The sequence below is a fragment of the Rhinatrema bivittatum genome, chromosome 7 (assembly GCF_901001135.1).
Source record: "Rhinatrema bivittatum chromosome 7, aRhiBiv1.1, whole genome shotgun sequence".
NCBI lineage: Eukaryota > Metazoa > Chordata > Amphibia > Gymnophiona > Rhinatrematidae > Rhinatrema > Rhinatrema bivittatum.
The window spans coordinates 249,588,364-249,615,214 of NC_042621.1; the positions used below are offsets into that span (position 1 = coordinate 249,588,364).

The 26,851-nt window shown below is 43.8% G+C and overlaps 1 protein-coding gene across 3 annotated transcripts in view; it reads right to left on the reverse strand.

Moving 5' to 3' along the window:
* The window catches only part of LOC115095822 (WASH complex subunit 2A-like), a 257,808-nt gene that overhangs the window by 7,548 nt on the left and 223,409 nt on the right, over window positions 1–26,851 (reverse strand). For all 3 annotated transcript variants that reach the window (XM_029610022.1, XM_029610023.1, XM_029610021.1), the window contains exons 25-28: window positions 18,924–19,043; window positions 17,720–17,782; window positions 17,100–17,309; window positions 16,172–16,795 (exon numbers count right to left, since the gene is read on the reverse strand). In XM_029610022.1, coding sequence (XP_029465882.1) covers window positions 16,172–16,795; window positions 17,100–17,309; window positions 17,720–17,782; window positions 18,924–19,043 — 1,017 coding nt within the window. The remainder of the gene's footprint in view (window positions 1–16,171; window positions 16,796–17,099; window positions 17,310–17,719; window positions 17,783–18,923; window positions 19,044–26,851) is intronic.

Consider the following 26,851-nt stretch of genomic DNA (forward strand, 5'->3'; position numbering starts at 1 on the left):
AAAGGCCTTTGCAAGGATGGTGTTCAATTCTGCTCCTATGAATTAAAGGAGATGAGATGGAGTAAGATGGGATTTTTGATAATTGATGAGAAAACCCATCAAAGGTAGAACAGTAATTGTTTGATTGAGAGAAGTTAGAGTTCCTTGTAGAGACTGACTTCTGATGAGCCAGTCATCTAGATATGGAAACACATGGACACTTTGTTTGTGCAAGTGTGCTGCTATTACTGCCAGACATTTTGTGAATACTCTGGGAGCAGAGGCAAGTCCGAATGGCAGAACTCTGTATTGGAAATACTGCTGACCCACCATGAAGCGCAGGCACTTGCGATGAGGAGGGAAGATTGGAATGTGAGCGTAAGCGTCTTGAAGATCCAGAGAACAAAGCCAATCTCCTTTTTGAAGAAGTGGAAGCATGGTGCCTAGAGAAACCATCCTGAACTTTTCTTTCTTGAGAAATTTGTTGAGATTTCTGAGATCAAGGATGGGACGTAGGCCCCCGGTTTTCTTTGGAATGAGGAAATACCGGGAATAGAATCCTCTGCCCTGCTGAGACCGGGGCACCGGTTCTACAGCCCTGGATTTCAGGAGGGTGGACAATTCTACTTGTAGTTGAAGCATGTGATGTTTGTTGAGATGAACCTGAGTTGGTGGAAATTCTGTGGGAATTGAAAGAAAGTTGAGTTGGTATCCTCGAGATATTATGGACAGAACCCATTGATCTGTTGTTATTGTAACCCAGTTGTGGTAAAATTTGGATAATCTGCCTCCCACTGGGAGATCTGGCTGAGGGTTTATGGAGTGGCTGAGTTCCCTGGATGAATTTGCAAAAGCCCACCGCAGGTCCTGCCTGAGGAGCAGGTTGGGGCCTACCTGGTCTTTGCTGACGTGATTGTCTTTGCTGTGTTCTGGATTGACTGGGCCTAGACGCAGGAGGATAATATCGTTTTTGACGATAATAGGGTTGTCTCATGTCTCTCCTTTGAGGTGTACGGGTGGCATGGGTAATTGGGGTCCTGTGGAAGGGCGGAAAGTTGTCGTAAGGTCTCATTATGTTCCTTCAACTGAGACACTGCTTCTTGTACTTTTGTACCGAATAAATTGTCCCCTGTACAGGGGAGGTCCACCAATTTATCTTGGACCTCTGGCCTAAGGGCTGAGGCCTTAAGCCAGGCCCACCTTCTGGCACTAATACCTGAGGCTGCCACCCTTGAAGCTGTCTCGAAAGCATCGTATGCAGCTCTTACTTCGTGTTTACCAGCTTCAAAAGCTTTATTTATGATGTTTTGTGCAGGTTCTCTATATTCTTGTGGAAGAGATGGTATAAATTCCTCCATTTGCTTCCAAAGGTTTCTCTGGTATTGGGTGATATACAATTGATAGGATGAAATCCTAGAATTGAGCATTGCACCCTGAAATACCTTGCGGCCTAGGGAATCTAAGAACCTGTTGTCCTTTCCAGGAGGATTGGATGAGTGATCTCTTGTCCACTTAGCCTTTTTCTGTGCAGATTCCACAACTACAGAGTTATGGGGTAGCTGTGATTTTTGATAGCAAGGCGTGGCTTGTACCAAGTATGTGGTGTCCATCCTTTTGTTTACTGAGGGAACAGAGCAAGGATGTTCCCAAAGTCGGTGTTGTAATTGTAGGAGGACATCATGAAATAAATAAATAAATGTATAGGTATTGCCATTGCTTGTTTAGGAGGGTCAACAAATTGTAAGACCTCTAGAGTTTGGTGGCAGAGATCCTGCTCTGACTCCAATTTAAAAGGTATAGAGTCAGCCATGGCTTGCACAAAGGTAGAAAAGGTAAGATCCTCTTGAGGGGATTGCTTCCTAGGGTGTGGTGGTGAAGGATCAGACATAAAAGTTTCAGAAGAAGTGTCTGATGCAGTATCACTCTGTGTGTCATAATCTGGAGTGTGTTGAGGTTTCAGCACAGGTTCTGGAGGAATTAAACCAGAGGGCCCTGGTAGCGGATCCTGAGGAGAAGAATCCTCTTCTTGAGGGTAAAGAGTCCAATAAATCCTGGTATTTCTTCTGTATAATGGAGTACAATGCTGCTTCAGATGATACTGAAGGCTCAGGAGGAAGCAGCATCATCGATGATGTGTGGGGCATAGATGGTATTGAAGATTTCGATGAGTGCTTCGATGGCATCGTCAATGTTCCAGTTTTTTTGTGCGATGGTGCAGAAGTGACAATAGGCACCGATATTTGAAACGAGGATGTAGTTAGCATCAATGTCATCGCTGAAAAGAGAGGAGGCATCGATATCGGTTTCGATGGAGTAGGAGTACCTGATGTCCGTGGCATCGGGAAGGTACCCGGCATCGGCGCCGTCACTAAATCGGTCATTGGTACCGGTTGTACCGGCATCGGTGACGAAGACATCACCGGCGGTATCGCTGGCAGTCTAGTTACCGGTAGGTGTTCCTTTATGGCCTGCAGTACCGCTTCTTTGATGAATAATGTCAAGTCCTGTGGTACTGGGGTAACGCTCGACACTGGTGGAGTAGGCGATATTATTACCTGCAGTGGAGCCGGTTCTACCGAGGGAGGCCTAGGTGACAGCGAGGTATCCTTGCGTTTAGGCCGTTTTTCGCTCGGTTCCTCCTGGGAGGGTACGGTCGGTGATGTCGAGGCATGCCGATGACTATGTTTATGTCTAGGCCTTACCTCCGTAGCGATATCGTCGACGGTGTTGGTGAGGGTTGGTCTCCCGAATCATCTGGTCGGCGCTTTTTTAGCAAAAATTTCTTGGTAGGTCCTTCTGGTGATGATTTCGATGAAGTCGATGGTGAAGGAATTAATTGAAGATGAAAGAGTTGTTCTATCTTTTCTTGTCGTAATTTTCGTCCTTTTGGTGTCATCTCCTGGCATTGCTGACAGGAGGAAATGTCGTGTTTTTCACCCAAACAGACGCATTCTAAATGCGGGTCTGTGATCGACATTGTACGATTACAGGTCGGGCATTTTTTGAATCCCGATACCATGGTGATATAGACGGCTGTCGATGAATGAGAAATTTTGATTTAGCGTTTTTGAAAAATAAACGTTAAATTACTTCACCATCCGGTGAAGACGAGATGTGAGTGAGATCCCGTGAGGGAGAGATTTTGAAAAAATGACTTTTTTTTAATCAGAAGCTGAGAGTAAGTCTCAGAGGGCTCCGATAACTGTGATGCTGATGGCAGTGCGGAAAAACGAAGACTAGAGTGAGACCCCTGTGGCAGAGTATCATGGCATGCTGGGCATGCTCAGTGGCCTCACAGTGCCAGTCAAAAGTTTCTAGAAACTTTGACAGAAGTTTTTCCCGTGATAGGGCTCCATCAATGACGTCACCCATATGTGAGGACTAACATCCTGCTTATCCTGGGATAATGCAGTTTAGATATGGGGAACCAATTCCAAGGGGAGGTGGGCACGCTTTGTGAGGACTGATATCCAGCTGTCTTCAGAGCACACTTGTTACAGGTAAGCGATGGCTTTCTTTGAGAATGCGAAACCCCTAGCTTTAGATTATCCTGACGGAAAATGGGGAAAACAAAAACCAATGAGTACAGATAGACAGAAATGTTTTGGTGGCAACAAGTCATTTTAGTGTTTTCTTTTTTTTTTCTTTTTATTTTGAAGGGCAGCCTGGAATAAAAATATAATGGACCCTGTGAAGATGGAGTTGGGTTCTGCACCAGAAAGAAACTAGGCAAAACAAACCTAATGTTGCATCGGACGTCCCTGTCCAAGCAATAGTGCGATGTGAATGCTAAATAAATACTTCAGTTAGGTTTTTACTGAAGGTTGGAGGACGACCAAGGGTACATATGAGAACAGGGTAAATATAACTTCATTTACAGAGGAGAGCATGGGTAAATAGCAAAACAAAATGGACAAAACCATGTGGCCAGACGGGATGCAACAGAGGATACTAATAGAGCTCAAGTATAATAATGGCTCTAGTGAAAGATCTATACAATAAAAAATTGGGCATCGAAATGGCAGATGAAATTTAATGTGGAAAAGTGCAAGTTGATGCATATAGGAAAAAATAACTCATGCTATAGTAACGCAATGTTAGGTTCCATATTAGGAGCTACCACCCAAGAAAGATCTAGGTGTCAGAGTGGATAATCATCGGTTCAGTGTGCTGCGGCAGACAAAAAAGCAAACAGAATGTTAGTTATTATTAGGAAGGCAATGGTGAATAAAACGGAAAATGACATAATGCCTCTATATCACTCCATGGTGTGGCCGCACTTTGAATACTGTGTACAATTCTGGTCGCTGCATCTCAAAAAAGTTGTAGTTGTGATGGAGAAGGTACAGAGAAGGGCGACCAAAATGATAAAGGGAATGGAACAGCTCCCCTATGAGGAAAGACTAAAGAGGTTAGGACTTTTCAGCTTGGAGAAGAGACGGCTGAGGGGGGATATGATAGAGATGTTTAAAATCATGAGAGGTCTAGAACGAGTAAATGTGAATCAGTTATTTACTCTTTCGGAAAATAGAAAGACTAGGGGGCACTCCATGAAGTTAGCATGTGGCACATTTAAAACTAATCGAAGAAAGTTCTTTTTCACTCAACGCACAATTAAACTCTGGAATTTGTTGCCAGAGGATGTGGTTAGTGCAGTTAGTGTAGCTGTGTTTAAAAAAGGATTGGATAAGTTCTTGGAGAAGTCCATTACCTGCTATTAATTAAGCTGACTTAGAAAATACTTGCCAGGTTCTTATGGCCTGGATTGGCCACTGTTGGAAACAGGATGCTGGGCTTGATAGACCCTTGGTCTGACCCAGTATGGCATGTTTTTATGTTCTTATCTCTGGAGACGGGCATGATCTCATAGTACTACAGGAGAGTGGACATGGTTTCTCTTAACAGAAGTTGTAATAGAGAGGAGGATGGAAACTACAGGGTGGTTAGCCTTACCTCAGTAGTAAAAAAACTGAGACTCTTTTGAAGGAAAGAATAGTGGACTATCTACAAACCAGTGGACTGCAGGGTCCAAGGCAGATCAGGTCAAATGAATATGATTGATTTATTTGATAGACTGACTAGAAGGACATGTGCTGGATGTGATTTACTTAAGACTTCAGCAAAGCTTAAGATAGTCCTGCATAGGAGGCTTAAACAGAATGGTAATGGCCTGCATTAGCAACTGGTTGAGTGACTGATGGCAAAGGGAAAGGGTAAATGGAATTCACTCTAAGGAGAGAAAGGTGATTGGTCAAGTGCTTCAGGGATTTGTCCTAGATCAGACTCTGTTCAATATTTTTGTCAGAGATATTTGCAGGGGAGTTAGAGGGGAAAAGGTTTTTTTTTTCTCCTCCCCAATATCACTTTATTGAGGAATACTGCATCAGCCAACATAAGAAAGAGTAAGAAATCAGATAACAGGGCAACATTCCCCCCCCCCAATTTTTTCCCCAAAGAATCCCCTTCCCTCACCCCCCAGATGCTGGAGCGAAAGTCCAACCCACATGAGTGAACATCGGTCAAGGTAAAGTCCTATAAAGTCCAATCAGCATCCCTGTTAAATGTCCAGTGGAAAGAGCTTCTGTGTGGACGCCGGCAGGGATTTGAAAAAGACAAACCAAATGTCTTTGAAAAAACATTTCTTCTTGCAAGAAAATCAAAGATAGAGGGATCCATACTCCAGTTGATAAAGTTCAATCATTAAAGACCTCTACATCTCCCCAGTTAGCAGGGTAGGCACTATCCAATTAAGTAGTAAACATTTTTGCAATCAAGCAAGCCTTGGAAAAGAACAAAAGGTTATCTGAGTTTATAGACACCTCCCCAGCATTATTGTTTAGAATACAAAATGGACAAGACCACTGAATGTCTATACCAAAGAGAACAGAAGCCTGGGAATTAAATTCCCAAAAACCCTGAATGGGCTCGCAGCTCCACAAGCAGTGCATTAAATGTTGCTTGGAAACAACCATATTTTAAGCAGACATTAGACGTAAATAGGCTCATCCGATATGCACGTGCAGGTAAGTATACCTAGAGGGAAGAGTTTGCTTTCTTGTAAATGATACTAAGATCTAGAAGAGTGGACATCCCTGAAAGAGAAGACATAATGAAAAGTAATTTAAGAAAGCTTGAGTAGTGATCTAATATTTGGCAGTTAAGCTTCTATGCCAAAAAGTGCAGCCATGCACTCGAGGTGCAAAAATCGAGGTGCAAAAATCAACAGGAGTGATAATCAGGTGGTGGTAAAGAACTGACGTGCACCAACCAGGCAAGGAACTTTGGTATGACAGTGTCAGATGATCTCAAGGGAGAAAAGTATGATAAAGAGGTGGTCAGAGCCAGGAGGCTGTTTGAATGCTTAGGGAGAGGCATAACCAGTAGAAAGAGAGCGGCAATATCTTTTTACAGGTTGTTGGTGAAGCCTCACCTGGAGTACTGTATTCAGTTCTGGAGGCCATATCTCAGGCAGGATAGAAAGAGGCTAGAGTTGTTCCATAGAAAAACAACCAAAATGGTGTAAAGTTTGTACCAAAAGCTCTATGTGATCAGACTGAAGAAACTCAGTATGTATATACCCTAGAGGAGAGGCAAGACAGGGGGGGGGATGTGATACAGACATTTAAATACCTGAAAGGTATTAATGCACAAATCAGGTTTTTTCAATGGAAAGTAAGATGTAGAACTAGGGGTCACAATATCAAGCTCCAAGGGAGTAGGAATCAGGAACAATGGCAGGAAATATTTTTTCATGGACAGTGTGGTGGATGCCTAGAATGCCTCCTGGAGGAGGTGGTGAAGACAAAAACTGTAACGGACTTCAAGAAGTCATAGGATAAGCACAGAGGTACCCTGGGAAGCCTTCACTGAGCAACAGTAGAAGCCCAAGACAGCAGTGATGTGGCTGAATTATGTTTCCTGGAGATCATGTGGTAGCCTGCACAGAGCGGCAGTTGCAACCCTAAAGGACTCCTAGGGGAGCGGGGGATGGGTTCCATGTGGGATTGAATCTAATTTGGGCGGGAGGAGACAACCTAGTGAAGCCATAAGGGAGGAGACCTAGCTTAGGGGTGTGTAATACAGGAGCCAAAGTTTGTAATTGTTTCCTATTATGTACTCCTCTGTAGTTTCTTTTCTCTCCGTGTTTCCTAATAAGAGAAAAATTTGTGGTAATTTAAATATAAATCCTTTAAGAGATATAAAAGGTTAATATGTTATAGTTGACTTTTCCTTTGACTTGTTTTCTGGAATTTCCAATGCAAAAGTTTATTTTTTTGTATATTATTAAAAGATAAAGAAAAAAGAAAAAAAGGAGATGCTATTTCTTAGCCAATTAGAAATGGTGTACTTGGCCACAGCAATTCTAGGTTTGTGGTAATAAAAGAAAAAGCTAGGTGGACTTTCTAAGAGCTTTATTCTGCTCCAAATAGAAGGTCAAGGCTCTCTTGTAGTTCAGTGTAGCACTTGTTCAACTTTGTAGACATGTGATCTGGGAAAGATGTTTAGAAGGACCATTGACTAGTTAAGGTGGAATTCCTAAATTACTTTAGGCAGGCTATTAGGATGCACGTGTATGTGAAAAAACTTGGTGTAAGTTGGATTAACCACTAGGGCCTGGAGCTCACTGACTCTGCGAGCCAAAGTGACTGCTACCAAAAGTATTTTATTTGATTTATATTCCACATGCCAGGCACTTCAAAGCATATTAAATTCAGGTATTGTAGGTATTACCATCCAAATCAGGAACGTCAGCTCACAGAAGTCCATAGACTCAAAGGGAACTTTCACCAACTGGGTTAATATAATGTTGAAGTCCCATGGCATGACAAGAGGCTTGATAGAAAGCTTGAAGTGAAGCAAGTCTCGCATGAAATGAAAAACTAAAGGCTGTACAGAGATGGGTTTACATAGTGGTGACAAATGCCAGTTGGCAATCAGGTAGTTTGTGTGTGGAGCAAGAAAGGATCTAGGGCCTTTTCCTCATAACAAAAAAGACAAACCTCTTCTACTCTAACCCATAGGACTTCCTCATGGAATCCTTCCTGGAAGCCAAAATATGAGACACATTCTCAAGAATATTCAGGGGTTATTATGGATACGCTCAACATCCAGGCTGTGAAGACCAAGGATCTAATGTTGAGTAAAGAGAGTTGGGGAATTCCCCAGTCTGACTAGATTCCTGAAAGATTTTCCACAGGAGTCAACGCACGCATGTTATAAAATTGGCGCATCTATGTGCGTGCACCGGGAACTGCATGCAATGGACGCCCGCGCACGGGTATTACAATTCCCCTTTTACAGCATACTGTACCATCCTTAGCTCTAGGAAGTTTATCTGAGCAGACTAAAGACTCTGGGTGCAGAATCCCTCTCCATCGGCTACCCAGTCCAGGTTGGATGCAGCTGTGGTTAGGAATTGCACTGGAATAATTTGGAAGGGTATTCCTCTGGTCAGATTTCAATGAACCAGCCCTTCAATGGCTGGGTAATGAGATTTTCAGGTCAGCATCTGCAAGTGGCGCGATTCCAGTGTGATCAGAGAAACTTGGCTTTTCTCAAGTGAAAATGTGGCAAGGAAGTAACAAACTGTTGATACCATGAGGCCTAACAACCATAACATGTCCCATGCTGATGCTCACTGACTCATTTTCTCTGCTGCAGATAGTGTGATAATCCTCTCTTGTGGGAAGAAGGCTCTTGCTCAAGTCATGTCTAGCAGTGTTCCTATAAATTCCAATTAGGACTTGGAGCAGTTGATGAACTCTAGAAACACCAACACCTGGATGGTTTTGCTCATCTATTCTGCAATGCTGCCTTGAGATGTGCTCTTGATTGGTCAATCACACAGATAGGGAAACATGCACTCCAAATTTACACAGATGATCCAACACCATTGTAAGACATTATGTGAATACACATGGCATTGATTCCAGACCAAAGGATAGTATGCAACTCTGGAAGTGGTGGTGGCTCCCTACTAAAAATCTGAGCAATTGCCTGTATGACCTGGTAATTTCTCTATGTGGGCATAACATCCTTGAGAGCATAGCCAGTTCTTCTTCCTTTCAACAAAGGGAATCAGGGTGCCTAGAGAAGGGCTACCAAAATAAGGGGAATGGAACAGCTCCCCTATGAGGAAAGACTAAAGAGGTTAGGATTTTTCAGCTTGGAGAAGAGACGGCTGAGGGGGGATATGATAGAAATGTTTAAAATCATGAGAGGTCTAGAATGGGTAGATGTGAATCGGTTTTTACTCTTTCGGATAATAGAAAGACTAGGGGGCACTCCATGAAGTTGGCATGGGGCACATTTAAAACTAATCGGAGAAAGTTCTTTTTCACTCACCCACAATTAAACTCTGGAATTTGGATGTGGATGTGCAGTTAGTACAGCTGTGTTTAAAAAAAGGATTGGATAAGTTCTTGGAGGAGAAGTCCATTACCTGCTATTAAGATCACTTAGAGAATAGCCACTGCCATTAGCAATGGTTACATGGAATAGACTTAGTTTTTGGGTACTTGCCAGGTTCTTATGGCCTGGATTGGCCACTGTTGGAAACAGGATGCTGGGCTTGATGGACCCTTGGTCTGACCCAGTATGGCATTTTCTTATGCTCTTAGAGAAACTATTTTGAACAAGCACCTGAGGAAAAAGTTCAAGATTCTTAGGTCTAGGATGGGATGGAGTCCTCCTGTTTTCTTTGGGATCAGGAAGTCCTTGGAATAAAATCCCCATCATCTTTCCCTTGGTGGGATGGGCTTGACCACATTGGCCTCTAAGGAAGACAACTCCTTTTGAAGCAATACTTGATGCAAAGACATCAACCAAACAGTTTTCAGTGGGCAATTTAGAGGGCCATCTAACAGGCATAAACTGTATCTTGTTTGAATTATGCTGAGGACCCAAGTGTCTGAAGTTATTTTAGGCCAACAAGTTTATGTAAAACCTTGGCCTCCCTCTGACAGGAAGGTCCTATGGCACAAATACAGGTATCTCAACCATGCTCTTCCTGATCCAGTCAAAAACCCATCCCAGGTTTTAGCCAGTGATGGATGTGGCTTTGGGGCTCTCTGCTGACTAGGGCAGTGGTTCTCAACCTTTTTCCCATCACGACACACCGACAGACCACACTCATGCGTGTGACACACTGCTCATTACAATTCATGGCAGAAATAAAAAAAATAAAGCCCCAGTATTTTTGTTAAGAATGAAACAAGGGAAAGATAAGTACTCTGAGTGCTGGAAATTGATGCTGCTTTGGTTTGGGATGTTTACTATTTATGCAATTTGTTCAAAGAGCAACCACCTTACCTAAGAAAAGGCAACACTGAAAATATTACACCAGGCCTTATGACACCAATACACCTCCTATTAGGAAAACTGAACAAGCCAGGCTGCTATACAGCCCTACACAGAAACTACAAGCCAGCAGAATACCTCACCTCAGTCACATGTGCAGATCCTCACCTAACAAAGAATAAAGAGACCATAAAGCATAACTAGAAATATGCAGACAAAAACTGAACTGGAAACTGCAACAAGCTAGAGAGACTGTATGCAGTGTAACAAAGAAAAAAAGTGGAATATCACTAGTCCTCATAAAACAAATCAAGAAATATAAAATCAATAGCAGTCAAACCATACTAACAAAAAGAACAGATTATTTCAAAACAGCTAATGAATGGAATATCCAATAATTAAAAACTCATATCAAAACTTTCTAGAGACGAATAAAATATTACAAAATAGCAGACACCAAGACCCAATAATGAAAAATAATGATAAAAATATGCTTTGCTTAGCATACCTGGGAACGTTTGATATCCAGGTGCTCTGAGATTGTTTTGAATTACTAGGAGGAGGGATGGTTGCTTGCAACTTTCTCCTCCCAGTCATACACAAACTCTCGCTCTCATACAGGCTCTCAATCACACACATATACACATATTCTCTCTCACTTACATAGGTTCTCAATCATGCACACATACACATGCTTTTTATCTCTCTCTTATATAAGCTATCACATATTTACACACATGCTGTCTTTTCACACTTACACACACAGGCTTTCAATCATACACTTACATACATGCTGTCTCTCACAGATTCATTCACACACACTTATACACATCGGCTCTCAATCACATACTCACATGCTCTCTCAGCTATACTGGCTCTCAATCTCACACACACATGCTCTCTCTCTTACTTATACACACAGGCTCTTAATCATAACATACACATGGATCTCTCTCACTTATGCATACAGGTTCTCAATCATACACTTACATTCATGCTATCTCTCACATACACAGGCTTTCAATCACACACTTACATACATGCTGTCACACACACACAGGATCTCAAACACATATGCTTGCTCACTCACTCTCTCTCTCTCCCCCCCCCCCACCCCACCGAACCAGCGGCAGCAGCAGCCTCCTCCACTTCCAGCCCTTGCAGCCTTGAGAAAGGAGTCCCATTGGCCACAAAGGCTGATGTTGCTCCTCTCTGGCTCTGAGCCTCGCTGCTCTTCTTTGGGCCACGCCTCTCTTCTTCAGGTCGATGCTGCCCGCATTAGCATGGTCTCTTCTTCCCGTGCACGCGGACACTACATACTACTTCCTCTTCCGGGCCACGGGGGTGCGGAAAGAAGAAACCATGCTGGTTCTGCTGACTCCAGCTCTGTCGTGTTCTGCCCAGCTCTGTCGTGTTCTGCCCTATTTTGCTGGGGCAGGGGGAGCAGCTGGGCCAGCGGGGGACTGGGAAGTGTGGAGACAACTCCTGCATGTACTTGGCGACACACCAGCTGAGAACTACTGGTCTAAGGCAACCACAACAACCTTGCTGCTGATGGGATTGAGGAGGTGGAGGAAAATGTCTTCTTGGATGATAGAAACGCCTCCTTAGTGTCCACTTCAAGTATCTTCTGGATGAGGTTGATCTGAAATGGAGAGGGTCTGAGGTGTCACACAGAGGTCTTTAATCTGTGCCACTGCTTCTTAGACTTCATCTCCAAAAAGATTCTTTCCACTGCAAGACACATCTGAGAGTCTTTCCTCGACATACGGCAGGAAGTCTGAGGCCCACAATCAGGCTAGTCTGTGGATCCCAATACCCACTGCAGAACTTGATGCAGTCTCAAAAACATCCTTGGTTGACTGGACCATGCTATTCTGCACTCCATATCCCTGTCTACCAGTAACTCCAAGGCATCACACTGCTTCTGAGGAAGTTGCTCTTCTTCTTCTTCATGCTTTTCAGTAAATTTTGCACATACTGACTCATGAAGAGCTGGTAGGATGCTATGCAATCATTCAGCATAGCTCCTGGGAAAGCCTGTCTCTCAAGCGAGTCCAAGGTATGAAACTCCCTCCCCAGAAGCTCCCTAGAATTGGTTCTAGACCACTTAGTCTTCTTAAGAATGAATCTGACCATCACCGATTGATGAGGTAGATGCTGCTTTTCAATCCAGGAGCCTCCTGGACACAATATATTGCATCAGTCTTCTTACTGACTGGCATCACAGACAGGGAACTCCCACATTCTCATCTGTGTCTCCTGAAAGTGTTCATGGATGGACGCTGACAATATCTTTTGGGGGTTCCACAAACCTGAACATGTCAAGCAGCATCTTTGCTCTCTACTTTTCCTCCTGTCAGTGTAAATGGAATAGCAGCTACAAGTCTCTTAATAAAGTTGCTGAGAAGTACTTGGGAAAGAGACCTTCTTTCCTGTGGAGCAGAGAAGGCAAGAGGGGAGATCTAATTAGAGAAATCCTTAGATTTATAGCTGTCCCCACAAGGGCATTCCAAGTCTGAGTATGACTGGTATGTTGGGGGTGTGAACCTAGACTTCACCTGACTAGCAGACAAGGCCTAAATCCAGATTAACTCCTTCGCTTCAGCAATGCTTCCTCCCTCAGTGGGCCAGAGATGATCATCAGTGTGGCAGTACCAGATGTTGATTCTCCTCCGGTAACTGATATTAGGATCCTTCCATTAGGTGCCAACAAGGATTCCAGCAAGAGGTGGATGTTTGTCTGCAGAGACAAAGAATTGATGTCTGTGCACCAATGCTCTGAATTTACAATCTAGGCCTTCATGGATCTTCCTATCCAGCTCCTCTTTAATAACTGCTGATGCCAAGATGGCCTGAGAGACAGAAAGAAAGGCAACGTCTTCCTAGGACAGTGGTCCCCAAACCTGTCCTGGAGGGCCACCAGCCAGTCGGGTTTTTGGGATATCCTCAATGAATATGCATGAGAGAAAATGTGCATGCACTGCCTCCATAACATGCAAATTTTCTCTCATGCATATTCATTGTGGATATCCCAAAAACCCGACTGGCTGGTGGCCCTCCAGGACAGGTTTGGAGACCACTGTCCTAGGATATCCAAGTTATATTAGTGGCTGACACTTGGACCCTTGGAAACTGTTGTAACTCCCATGAATGCATGAAGAATGAATTCTCCTCCCAGTGGACATCTTTTGGGGGATTCAAGGCTACTGCCAGAATATCCCCACTTCCAGCACCACACATCAGAGACCAATGCCGATGTATTTTGACTTTCATCTGATATAAACCATCAGAGCTCCATGAAACTGATACTGAAAGGCTGAATTATTTGCCTTCTTTGGGTGGGAGGAGGCAGAGAACGGCCTATCTTCCTGGTCCTGTTTAGTGCTCAATATCAAAGAGGATTGACACACTCCTGATGTCAATATACTGCAAGTGGTTGGTGCAGCTGCTGAGTCTCTCGATGTTAATACCTCTGATGCAGATACTGATGGACAGGACTTATGAAGTGCTTTTCCATGAGGTGAAGCTATGAATGACACTTTCTAGGGATCATAGTTGTGCAAAGGGGACACCCCTGGATGTTGTGATCAGCCATCAGACAAAGGACAGATGTATTCTGGGGATCCATGAAAGATATAACCCTTTTTCACAGGGGTGCCACTTTTTAAAGTCGCTTGTCTTCTCTTTATGAGGCATCAGAAAAAAAATGAATGTGGCAAAATCAAACTATGTCAGGAAAACCATGAACTTCCTGCATTGGTACCGGTGTATCAAGTGTCCACTGAAAAAGAAGAAAACAAAATGTTTGCAAACCTAAAGGTGACTAAAAAGGTGAGAGAAGATTGCAGGGCCCCGTGACAAATGATTCCTGTCCTCCTGTGATGCAAAAAAACTCCCTATCAGTAGGAGAGAGACAATGTCCACGATTAATGAGCTCTATAGACAAGGTGAGACTGAAAGGGTTCCTATATGGAGATATAATATGCTCAGTAGGACATGCTTAATGTTTCCAGAAACTGAAGTATGTGCTAACTAAACTTTATTTTACTTGTAAAACTTAAACCCTAGAGAAAATCTGTCTAAGTGTCTCTATAAAATTCACTAGTAAAAAGCAGTGGTTTATACAGACATCATTCTGAAATTATCTTCTCTATATTAAAAATCTCAATCATAAGTATTTTAAAATGCAAAAATTGAATTACATCCTTGTTTCTACACTTCAAAGTCTCTGCAAGATGAGACAGTGTCCCATGTTTGTTTGTTTCATGTAAACTGCTAAAGCAAACCCACATCTACCATGACAACTTAAAATCGCAGCCTTGTGGTCTGTGCTGTGTGTGATCAACACAAGAGACAAGACTCAAATAGATCACAATGATGTCTTTCATCAACTCCTGGGATGGGGGTCAGCATGGAAGATTAAACATGTCTTTATCATTGAAAACTGATAGTCTGAAGGTGTTACTAACAACAGGGTAAGCAGAAGTGTGTTTTTTTTTCTATCAGGAGGCCCCTGCTGGATTTAGAAATACTACTACTCGGAGCAAAGCTAGGCTGAAGTATTAACATGAGACCTCAGCAGTAAGGGGGATGGTAGGCCAGTAGTGAGAAGTTCTATACTATATAATCTCTGACCGCAGAACCAGTAAATGCAGGAGACAAAAATCAAGAGGCCGAGAGTCAACTGGAGACAAGCTATGCAAGAGTGCACTGCATCCACTCGTATCTCTTTGTTGTCCTCTATTATTTATTCGGCATGCGAGCTAAGCTTTTTTACTGTTCTTGTTTTCTATTGTTCTATGTATGGCCTACGAGCAAAGTTAATGTTTACTGTAAACCGAGGCGATCTGTATCTCATACAGGAACCGCAGTATATAAAATCTAATAAATAAATAACCCTACAGTAAGATAATGGAAACTATAGCAAGAATTTTAACTACAGAAAATTTGAGGAAGGTTTAATAATATGTTGAACAGAATCTTAAGTTCTGTACCTTAAAACTTCAAATGCAAACAAAGCTGTTGGTCTCTCAATGTTTGTAACAAGAGTGTTTTTAATGTCAATTTCTTCAGACAAAGGTCAATATTCAGCAGAAGTCACACAGAAGCCATCAAATCAGTCCTCTACATGATCTGTGTTTCACAGGGCGTTGCATCAAAGGGAGAAACATGACCAGCAAGGTGCTTATAGCTTCTAAAATTAAACAAAAAAAGTAAATTAGACTTTTGATGACATCTTAAATGCTGCAGCTTGTGATTGGCTGCCTCTGTATTTTGGCGTGTTTTCTGTCTTTATAGTAGGTTGTTTGGCACTTTTGCCTCTGAAGTCACCCTATAATAATTAAAGCAACCAAACTTACCTTATATGTTTTGTATTTATTTTCTTCTTTGCTGTTGGTAGCCTTGCTCGGATCTGTTTGTCTGAAGTCTAGTTTATTTTAATTTTTTTAAATTTAGAAACTATTTATAAGGACCTTGCGGGTCATGCTCGTCTCTCCTGATGCATCTTCCTGCAAAACACGGACTGTGTTGGGGGACATTATTGATGGTTTCGATGTGACTTTTGCTGAAGGTTGCTTACCTTTGTCTCTGAAGAAATTCACATTAAGAACATTCTTGTTACAACCATTGAGAGATCAACAGCTTTCTCTGTATTTTTTGAAGTTTTAGGGCACAGATCTTAAAGACTGTACAATGCACTTCTGACTGCTCATATTTATTTTATGCAGTTTGGGTGTTTTCTCCCCCTTTTTTCACGATTAATACTACAAATTTTTTAAAATTTCCAACAGATATGTCAGTGGGCAAACTTGCACATACTGTAGAAAGTGAAAAAGAAAATAAACACAATCCAGTTTTAACCTGGTTTCTTGCATGAAATTTTCACTACCTCAAAAATATCTTGAATTTTTGGTTTCAAGTCTTGCTGTACTTTGGATTTTGAATCCTTTTTCTGGGCAGTTTTGGGAACACCAAAGAGATCTTCACCTTCCTCATCCATGAAAGTAACAGACTTTGCTTTCTTTGAAGGTTTATGTTTTGCAGATTGGAAAAGGTCATCGCTCTCCTGTTCATCTAAAGCCGAAAGAACAGATTTCTTGCCATTTGTTTTTACTGGCTTGCTTTGTAAACCTTCAGATAGTCTCTCCTTTGCTGCAACATTTTGTGTTGATTTTGATACTGAACTTTTGGCAAAGAGCTCATCAGAATCAATTAAGTCACTGATACTGGGCGTCTGGGATTTTACAATGGTACTTGTGTTCATTCCAGGGAATAAATCACTTTTGAGTGATTCTGCTGAAACTTTTTGCATGGCATCATCTTTTGCAGCACTTCCTTCAGGCTCTCTACTCACAGATGGTCTTGCACTTGGAATCACAGAAATCTCTTTTGAGATCTGCTCACGATGATCTCCTACAGGGCTAATTTCATCTGTTTCACTGGAGTCCTGAGAAACTAATCTCCTTCCTGCCCTTGTAGGGGGTCTTCGTTTTCCAGTAACTTTGACTCGATTCTGTAATAAAAAATTAAACTATTACCTAATATTGTAAATAAAAAATATTTAAACATATACATTTTAATGCAGTAGCATATTAACCAAACTTTCTTTTTGATAAAGAAAAAGTAGCATGTATTGGGAAGGAAACACGAAATTATTTATAACAGTATAGCCTATGATGATATAGGCACTATTGCCAAATAGAACAAAATCTTTAAAAACTGGGGACAACAAATCTGTAAGATATTATATAACACTGTCCCACTGAATCAAAACTGCATAATAAAATAGTCCTTTTTACACCAGCATGCTTCAATACCTTATTAGCACTGTGCAAGGTGTCAGCCTGTGCAGGTTTATCGAAGCTCACACCATGCTCTTCTTTTTTATCCATGGCAGATGTTGTTACAACACTGTGTGTGTCAATGGGCTGCGATGACAAGCTGGGACCTGGCTTTGCAGACTTTTGTCCAGCAGTTTTCAGAACCGCACCAGGTAACAGGGAAGCTGGGTTAATTGCCAAATTAGCCTAGAAAAGCACAAAGTCAGTTACAAATTGATGAAAGTATATTGCTTTTACCCTAAAAAAGAAAAAAAAAAATCCAACAAACATTACTGCATGTGGTAAGCTGCTGTGAAAAGCAGAAAATGTTAGTGTATACAGAAAAAGTGTGCTAGAAAGGCAAATAGCAAGCATGGTAAAAGAACACACTACTGTGCCCAGGTATAATTGAAACATCATGGCAAATGGTACCCAGAGTGGGATATAGGAGGAAAAAAAGAACAGTGCTGGAAAGGTTCATAAAGGCACAACTTTAACTCGTGAAGGGCTGAGAAAAATATCAGGAGACCAATGTTACAGCTGTGCAGAGAAGAAAAGCAGCAGGTTCTGATAGCTAATGGCTCTCTCTTTCGTTTTTTGTTAAATAAAATAGTTACTTGTAATTTTCCAATCCGAGGGGCAGGCTCTTTTGTTTTAACTGGAACTGGACCTGTGAGTTTCTGAATACAGTTATATCAGATTTAAAAAAAAAAAAAAAAAAAGTGAGTGAAATATTAGTATTGCTGTCCCAACACATTACGAAAACAAAACCTATTACAGTATCCTTGCCTGTTTAATTAGAATATTCTCTTTAGAATAGTGAGATAAAGCAGATAATTCTCCCCTCCCCTCCCACTCTTCCCTAGACAAGAATAATTTGCTTTAGAGGAATACACTTGCTTGTAAACAAGGATTCCCTCACAGATTATACAATGCATTACACACAAGACTCTATTTAGTTTCATTTAGCAAAATAATGCTGTTTGTATTAGTTTAGTTCACTATCTTGTGCAGGGATCAGATGGCTGAAGGGAATCATCATAGAGTCTTTTACCTCTCGGTTACCAGTTCAAATCCAGTTAAAGTGAGTAGGGACTTAACAAGGTGGCCTCTGTGAAATGAGTACGTGGTCTCAACCCAGTTTTGGGGACTTGTTAGATTACTAACAATCTGTGAATTCTCCTGCATACCTTGTCTCTGATTTGTGACAAATACACAAGGAGGATCAATTTTTGTGCTAGTAAAACAAATATGCCTATAGTCAGAATTATTCCTCTTCAATTAGGTGTCAGTATTTATTTTATTTTTTTAATATTTTGTCCATTGGCAAAAATGTTTACACACCATTTGTCAGGAAGAAATCTAATTAGCAATATGATTGTTCAGAATATTTCTAAGGTCCCCAAACCAAGCTCCTCCAGAATCCTGCTTCAAGCAAATTCCATGCACAAAAATGTCTATTAAAGAGCATATCACTAAACAATGTCACAAACCAATACTGATTATCCTCCTATAATTCAAGTAAATGACTATTTATGAATAGTGAGGCTATTATATATATCTGAGTTATGGATATTTACCAAATCCCTTTAAGCAAATGAAAATCAGCCCATAGGTATTTCCATTGAATTCCAAATCATTTGCATACACCCAGTCCAAACTGATCCAAAAAGTGCTTTTGGTAGAGAGAATGGCAAACCTTTCACTGAGTGCTACCAATGAGCCATCAGAATAGCCCAGCCAGACATTTTTAATGTGAAATGTAATTTCAGTTAATTAAATACATGTAACACTCTAGTTTTGGAACATATAACAACCTACCTCATTCGCTTCTCTCTTTGGTACATTTGGGTCATGCTTGATGTTTCCTGAATGTTTATCAATATTTTTGAAGGTATCAAAGTCATTTTTCTTAACTACTGTTTTCTTTTCTGGAGTATTCTAAAATAAAATTAAAAAAAAAACATTCTGCCAAAATTCTTAAAAAAACCCCCCCCAAAAAATATAAAATGAAAAGCAAACACCCCATGCAGTTAAATTATTACTGTTTTCTTGGGGCTAAAATGCTTTTAAACTTTCTTTAGAAGAGAGAAAAAAAAAAGATGATTCAATGTACTTTTGAGGAAGTGCCCTATTTTCAGGTGCATAGAATGGCAAAACAATTTCTCATGATCAGCTCAATGATACACACGTTCAGTTCTGACAGGCTCCTGGTCAAACCCTAACAGAATGTGTTGACATTTTGATAACTGCAAAACAATCAGACCAGCTTTATGGAGTCAACCTAAGAAGCAGCAAAAATGTCTGGGAAAACAAAAGCTGCTAAGGTAGTGTCAGACCCTGGGCATTCTGGGAAAATTGAAAAGAAACAGCTGCATAAATTCTCTCTGGCCCAGAGTCAGAGATCTGAAGATACATTTTGTACCTAGGCGTACAGTACACCATTGACCTAGGTGCACGGAAAAATAGTAATAGAGCTAGGGTGGTGAAAAAAAATTTTGTGCATGCTTTTCAGTTTCAAAAGTATGCTTGTAAATGTGCATTCAGAAAGTCACACCTACTCAGGAGCAGAAATAACCTCTTGTGTATATTACCACGTGCACACCAGAAATTTTCATAGTGGACTTGCGCAAAAGTCTGCAGGTACTTTGTACCCAGAGACTTTAGCTGTTGAAAATTACTCTCTCAAGGTAACACATACAGAGGTCTGACTGACTTCAGTGAGGAAGTTTTCAACAGAAGGCCAGCAGTCTTCTAGGATGAAAGCTGTGTGTTCCCTGGACTGCCCTGCTGTCATCTATGGGCTCTCAGATATGCCTGCTTCCCACCGTGCTGCTTTACTCTTGGGCTCCCCAGACCAGCTGACCTGCCCCATCGTGACGTTATCAAGCAGTGTTGAGTTTTAGGGAGTTCTGTGATGCCGGAAGCGTAGCATGCACGAAGAAGCATAACCAAGGAGCTAGCTCCTTTATGCACCCAAGGTGCGAAAAGTCCCTGGATTTTCAAGTTAGAGCCTTCGGTTTTTTTCCCCAAAGGACTGCCTCAATAAGCAAGCTTGTGAAGATATGGCTGCCGGTCAACTAATTCAAACATTTCTATAGGACATAGTAAATGTGGTAAGTTATCAACCAGGCTGAAATTCCAATGGAGAGACAGATTTTCCTACCTTAAACCAATTATAACTATTGACACGTCTAATATTTCCACCTATATTTTGTTAACATTTGTATTATTGAATGTACAATCTGTATCCAAAGAAAGTACCTGTTAGTTTAGACCTCATAGATGACACTAAACCTGTCTCTGCCTAACTGAAACATAGCTGACAGAGACAGATCAGGTTTTAATTAATCAGATACCTGCCTCAGGTTATTCTATTATATCCCAGCCCAGAAAAGGGAGACACGGAGGAAGTTTAATGGTTAATTATAAGAGCTCTCTTAATTTTGTTACTTTTAAGGTTAACATTTCTTCACCATTCAAGATTTTTTTTTTTTACATCTCCTCTCATCCAGCTTTGTGTGGTATACTGCCCACATGGGGTATTAACACATATGTCCCTTTATAGAATTTTTTGCCAGCAGTAAGCTAGACTTGACAAAGACCATTGTGGTAGGAGATTTCAATATATATATTGACAGAATTCTCCTTATTGTCCACATAAAAAACCTTTTTAGAATTTATGGCAGCTCAAGGAATGGTCCAGGTAATTTTGGGACACACATACACAAAGTGGGGCATACCCTGGACCTTGTGTTTTGTAATCAGACCTCTGTCAAAATTGAGATGGTGCATATAAATACCAAATCAAATCCTTGGTCTGATCACAATTTAATATTATTTAAGGCATAACACTCTAAGTCATTTCTTGTAGAACAAATGGGAAACGTACAATCAATGGACTTCTAAAAATGGATAAACAAAGAACTCCTGCCTAGGAGTTGGAAAACCTATCACTGGAGAATTCGGCAGTAGCCATAAACCATTGGACTGACAAATTATCAAACAGTGGAATCACTGGCTCCTGTAAAAACAATAACTTAGAAACAAAAAATCTGAGTCTCTTTGGTATAACGAAATACTCAAAATACGTAAGACTTCTCAAGAAGTTAAAGAGAAGATACAATCAATGCAATAACTAATACTGGTGTAATGTGTTCTTTCAGCCTGCTCCCCATTAGTACCCAAACCACTGCATTCTGGACTGCTTGTAGAGTCTTCAGCGTAGTAATGGGTAAAGCACAGTTGCTTACCTATAACAGGTGTTCTCCTAGGACAGCAGGATGGTAGTCCTCACATGTGAGTGTCATCATTTATTTATTTATTTATTTTTTACTTTTATATACCGATCTTCTTGCATTCGATACAAATCAAACCGGTTTACAGTGAAACAAATAAAAGCTTGCCCTTGAGCAATTACATAGAACAAAAAAACATCTTAAAAAACAACTTTGAGTAACAAAAAAACAACTTAATCATCTGATGGAGTCTGGCAAGGAAACCTTTGTCAAAGTTTCTAGAAGCTTTGACCAGCACACTGAACATGCCCAGAATGCCACTATCCACGCAAGGTCTCCCCTTCAGTCTCGCACATATAAAAAATATGAGCGAAAAAATAAAACAAACCGGAAGGAGAACTCAACTCTGTGATGAGGCAGGCGGGATTCCAGAGGACTAACATCCTGCTGTCCTAGGAGAACTCCTGATACAGGTAAGCAACCGCACTTTCTCCTAGGACAAGCAGGATGGTAGTCCTCACATGTGGGTGAATACCAAGCTCCAAGCTGTGTCCGTTAGCAGGGGAGACTAACAGTTACTGAACAAGGTGCCAATGGGCACAATAACAACTGCGGTGCTGTTGGTCGGCAGAGGACTGCCTGGCTCTCACCAGGGATACTAGGCAGGAAGAGTTGGGTTCAGGTCTGGAACAGATTGTGCAGGACGGATTGACCAAAAGCACCGTCCAGATGCCCACCCTTGTCCAAGCAGTAGTGAGCCGCAAAGCATGAAGAAAACTCCATGCTGCAGCCCAGAAAAATTTGACAGGAACTGCTCATAGATGAGCCACCAACATCGCCATGGCCCGCACAAAGTGAGCTTTAATTCTGCCGGCCAGCGGAAGGCCTGCTTGTGCATAGCAGAAGCCAATGCAATCCGCCAGCCAGTTGGATAAAGTCTGTTTACCTACCACCACTCCCAGCCTGTTTGTATCAAAGGTCACAAAGAGCTGAATGGACTGCCTGTGACTGGCTGTGCGATCTAAATAGAAAGCCAAGGCCCTCTTGCAGTCCAGAGTATGAAGAGCCAGTTCACCTGGGTGGGAATGAGGCCTAGAAAAGAAGGTGGGTAAAATGATGGACTGATTAAGGTGGAAATCAGTTACAACCTTAGACAGAAACTTAGGGTGCCTATGCAAGACCACACGATAGTGAAAAAACCTAGTGTACGGCGGGTATGTAACCAAGGCCTGAAGCTCATTGACCCTACGAGCCGAAGTAATCCCCACCAGGAATATAACTTTCCAGGTGAGGAACTTTGTGTCTCAAGAACGCAGCGGCTCAAAGGGAGGATGCATGAGCCGCGCCAGGACAATGTTAAGGTCCCAGGACACAACAGGCAGACGAAGAGGGGGCTTCAGCTGGAGCAGGCTGCACCGATATGGATGTACCAGTGACACCTCGATGGTACGCCCTCACAACGCTGAGATGGACCCTGACTGAGCTGATTTGAAGCTCAGACTTGGAAAGGTGTCACAAGTAGTCCAGCAGCTGGGGAAGGGGGAATGTGAATGGATCCAAGCCATGCCCTGCACACTAGATGAAGAATCTTCTCCATTTCAAGCTTTAGGACTTCCTGGTGGAAGGTTTCCTAGAAGCCACCAGCACCTGGAAGACACTGTCCGAGAGGGCCATGGGCTGAAGAACTAAGCGCTCAATATCCAAGCCGTTAGGGCCAACATCTGGAGGTTCGGATAGTACAGGGTACCCTAGTTCTGTGTGATCAGATCGGGCACGGTCCCCAGCCGGACGGAGGGCCTGATCGACAGGTCCCACAGGAGAGGGAACCAGGTCTGTCTGGGCCAAAAAGACACGAGGATCATGGTCCTCTGTCCTGTAGAAGCTTCAGCAGGGTTTTCAAGATGAGCGGGAGAGGAGGGTACGCATACAGGAGACCTCTCCCCCAGTAGAGGGAGAAGGCATCATAGGCCAGATGTCTGCCCGCCGACAGGGAGCAGAATCTGCTCACCTTGTGACTGTGCAGGGAGGCTAAGAGGTCCACATCTGGAGTACCCCATCGAAGAAACAGATTGGCTGCTACCTTCGGATTGAGGGACCATTTGTGTGGCTGGAAAGAGCGACTCAGCCAGTCCACCAGCACGTTCAGAGTGCCAGGCAGCTACGTTGCACACAACGACATCCTCTGCGACAGGGCCCAGGTCTACACCTGCACTGCTTCATGACAGAGGAGGAACAAGCCTGTGCCTCCCTGTTTGTTGATATACCACCTTGCTACCTGGTTGTCCATCTGGATCAAGACTTCCTTGTGTAACAACCAGTCTCTGAACGCCCATAGGACGTAATGGCTGCCTGAAGCTCCAGAAAGTTTATTTGACAGCGGGCTTCGTGAGTGGACTACAGACCCTGCATGTGGATGCCGTCCACATGGGCTCCCCAGCCCTGAGAAGAGGCATCGATAGTGAGGATCATTTGAGGTGGAGCAGTTTGGAAAGGAATCCCCTGTTCCAAATTGGAGAGGTTTTCGCACCAGGACAGAAACATCCGCAGAGGTTTTGTGACTTCAATGCAAGTCTCGAGGTCCTGAGAGGCCTGTCGCCACTGGGACTGCAAGGTCCATTGAGCCCTCTGCATGCACAAATGGGCAAGAGGGGTAACAGAAGCCGCCATGTGGCCCAACAGATGTTGCAGAAGATGGGCAGTCACCTGCCAGCTGCTGTGGATAAAGGCCGCCAGCGAGGTGAGGGCATGAGCCCAATCACGGGGCAAAAATGCTTTTGCCTACACTGTGTCTAGTCTGGCACTTATAAAGTCCAGCTGAGAAGATGGGTAGAGTGAGACTTTGGGTAGTTGATCACAAACCCTCAAGGTTTGAAGAGTCCGCACTGTTAGAGCCAAAGCACCCAGCACCCCTGCGTGGGAATCACTCTTGACTAAACAGTCGAATAGGTACGGGAAGACATGCATCACATGATGCCTGAGATACGCAACCACCACCACTGCTAGGCATTTGGTGACTACATGAGGGGCTGAGGCCAAACCAAAAAGCAGCACCTTGTACTGATATAGTGAGCCTTCCCCACCACCAAGCAGAGGTATTTGCTGTGGTTGGGGAAAATGGCTATGAGCGAAGCTTCCTTGAGATCGAGGTAGCAGAGTCAGTCTCCTCTTTTGAGGAGGGGAATCAGCATACCCAGAGAAACCATCTTGAACTTTTCTCTTGAGAGAAACTTGTTCAATGCCCTGAGGTTGAGGATGGGGCATAAGCTGCCGTTCCTTTTCAGAATTAGGAACCCTCGGCCCTGCTGGGGGGAGGGACCAGCTCCACCGTGCCTGTAGCGAGAATGCCAGAGAGTTCCGATTGAAGTATGACCTGTTGGGCAGATGAACCCCCACAATGGATGGGGGGGGGGGGCCCAGGGGGCTGACTGAAGCTGAGACTGTACTCCTGTTAGATTATGGCAAGGACCCATTGGTCCGAAGTAACATCCTCCCAGCAATGGGCAAAGCCAATAAGCCTGCCTCCCAATGGGGGATCCGGCGTCAGGGGTGCGCTCGACTAACTTGTGCTCCCTCGCCACCAGTCAAAAGTCCATAGCTGGGGCTTGCTGCTGGTGGGTGCAGCACCTGGAGTTAGTGTGTGATGTGCGAGCCTGGGAGACCGGAAGATAATCCTTCCTCTGCCTTTAGAAGGGTTTCCAGGATCCCGGCTTGAAGGACTTCCTGATCAAGCATGGGGCATCAGAAGCACTAGTGGAGAGCTGTTGAAGGGTATCATGGTGGTCCCTTCAATTGCGCTACCGCATCCCGGACCTTATCCCCAAAGGAGGTTGTCATCTGTGCAGGGGAGGTCAGCTAGCTTTCTCCTGTACCTCCGTGTGGAGGTCAGAAGCTTCGAGCCAGGCCATCCTACGTGCACAGATGCCCACTGTGGCTATGCAGGCCACTGTTTCAAAGACATTGTAGGCAGATTGCACCTCATGCTTGCCAGCCTCTAAACCCAGCAAGACGATGGCTGAAGGCATCTCCTATTGCTGCTGAGGCAGACCTTCTCCGAGGTCCTAGACTCTCTCCTAGAGGTTCCAGTTGTACTGAGTCATGTATATCTAGTAGGCGGCAATATGGGCCACCAGCATAGTGCCATGGAAGACATTCCTGCCCAAGGCACTGAGTTCCCTATGTTCTCACCCTGGCGGGGGGGGGGGGGGGGGAGCATGGGTATGGATGCGCCTGGCTTTCTTCAAGGTGGATTCTACAAGCACAGACTGGTGGGGGAGGTACCGCTTCTCGAACTCCACAGCTTGCTGCACCAAATAGGTGGTATCTGCCTTTCTACTGACAGAGGAAATAGAGATCGGATACTCCCACATCCAAAGGAGGAGATCCTTGATGTTGTGGATGGGAACCGCCACAATCTCCTTAGGAGTGTTGACAAACTGGAGTATTTCTAGCACCTTGCAAATAATTGGAAGGGGATAGCCTCGGCCAGGGCCCTGACAAACACCCACTAAGAACAGATCTTCGGGGGACGACAGATGCCCTTCCTCAGGCAGGGAGGGCTCAGAGAGGGGGTCAACCAGGTAGTTGGAGGAAGACTCTGTGGAATCATCCCCCCAAGGGTTGTAAGGCCCTTCCTCCTCACTAGGGCCAGTGCGGCGCGGGCGATGCCCTGGGCTCTGACGGCCTCGGAAGCCTCAAGGGCACCATGGGAATCAACGGCTCCCTGGCATTGAAGGGGCTGGAAGCCACAGAATGCTGGAGGGAGCCGGTAAGGGCTTGGGGAACCGAGGTCTCGGGAATACGGCACTGGCCGCATCTTCCTCCTTGGAGGACCCAATAATCAGGATCGCTCCGGTGGGGTGCATCAGTGGCCTTTGGGGGATTGATGGCTCTTCGGGTACCGGCTGCGTCAGCAGGGCTACTAAAATTACATCCAGATGTTCCAGCAGGGGTGCTAGGATCGACGGTGGAGGCTCGGGCACTGGTATGGGGGCTGGTAGTGTGGGCAGCTCGATGCTCTTAAGAACCCTGAGCACTGCGGTCTGAACCCTGTGGTCCAGATCATCCTGAAAGTCTGGTGAGGCCAGGACTGAGGGAGGGGGACGAGGCATCATCGGCTCTTCCTCAGGTCTTTGAGGTGGCACGGTGCCTAGCACAGACATTGTTGGGGAATGCCTGGGACTCCCAGGGGCATTGGAGGTTAGGGCCTCGATGGCCGGGGTCGCTTCGGTGGCGGTATGGCCACCGCCAGTACCATGCTGGAACTGGAGATATGCGCCGACGGCGACCGGTGTCTATGCTTGTGGCACCTCCCATGATGTTCGGCCTGGTCTTTCCCCGGCGCTGAGGAGGTGGAGGATTCCAAAGTCTGGGACACCGGTGAGATCATGGAGAATCTGTCACTGTCCCCGTGATTCTTTGAAGAAATGGAGAGCGGAACAGCAAGAGGGGGGTGTATCAAGGGGCTCCCTGCGACCTCTCAGTGTCGAGGGGTCCGACACGGGTGTGGATGGT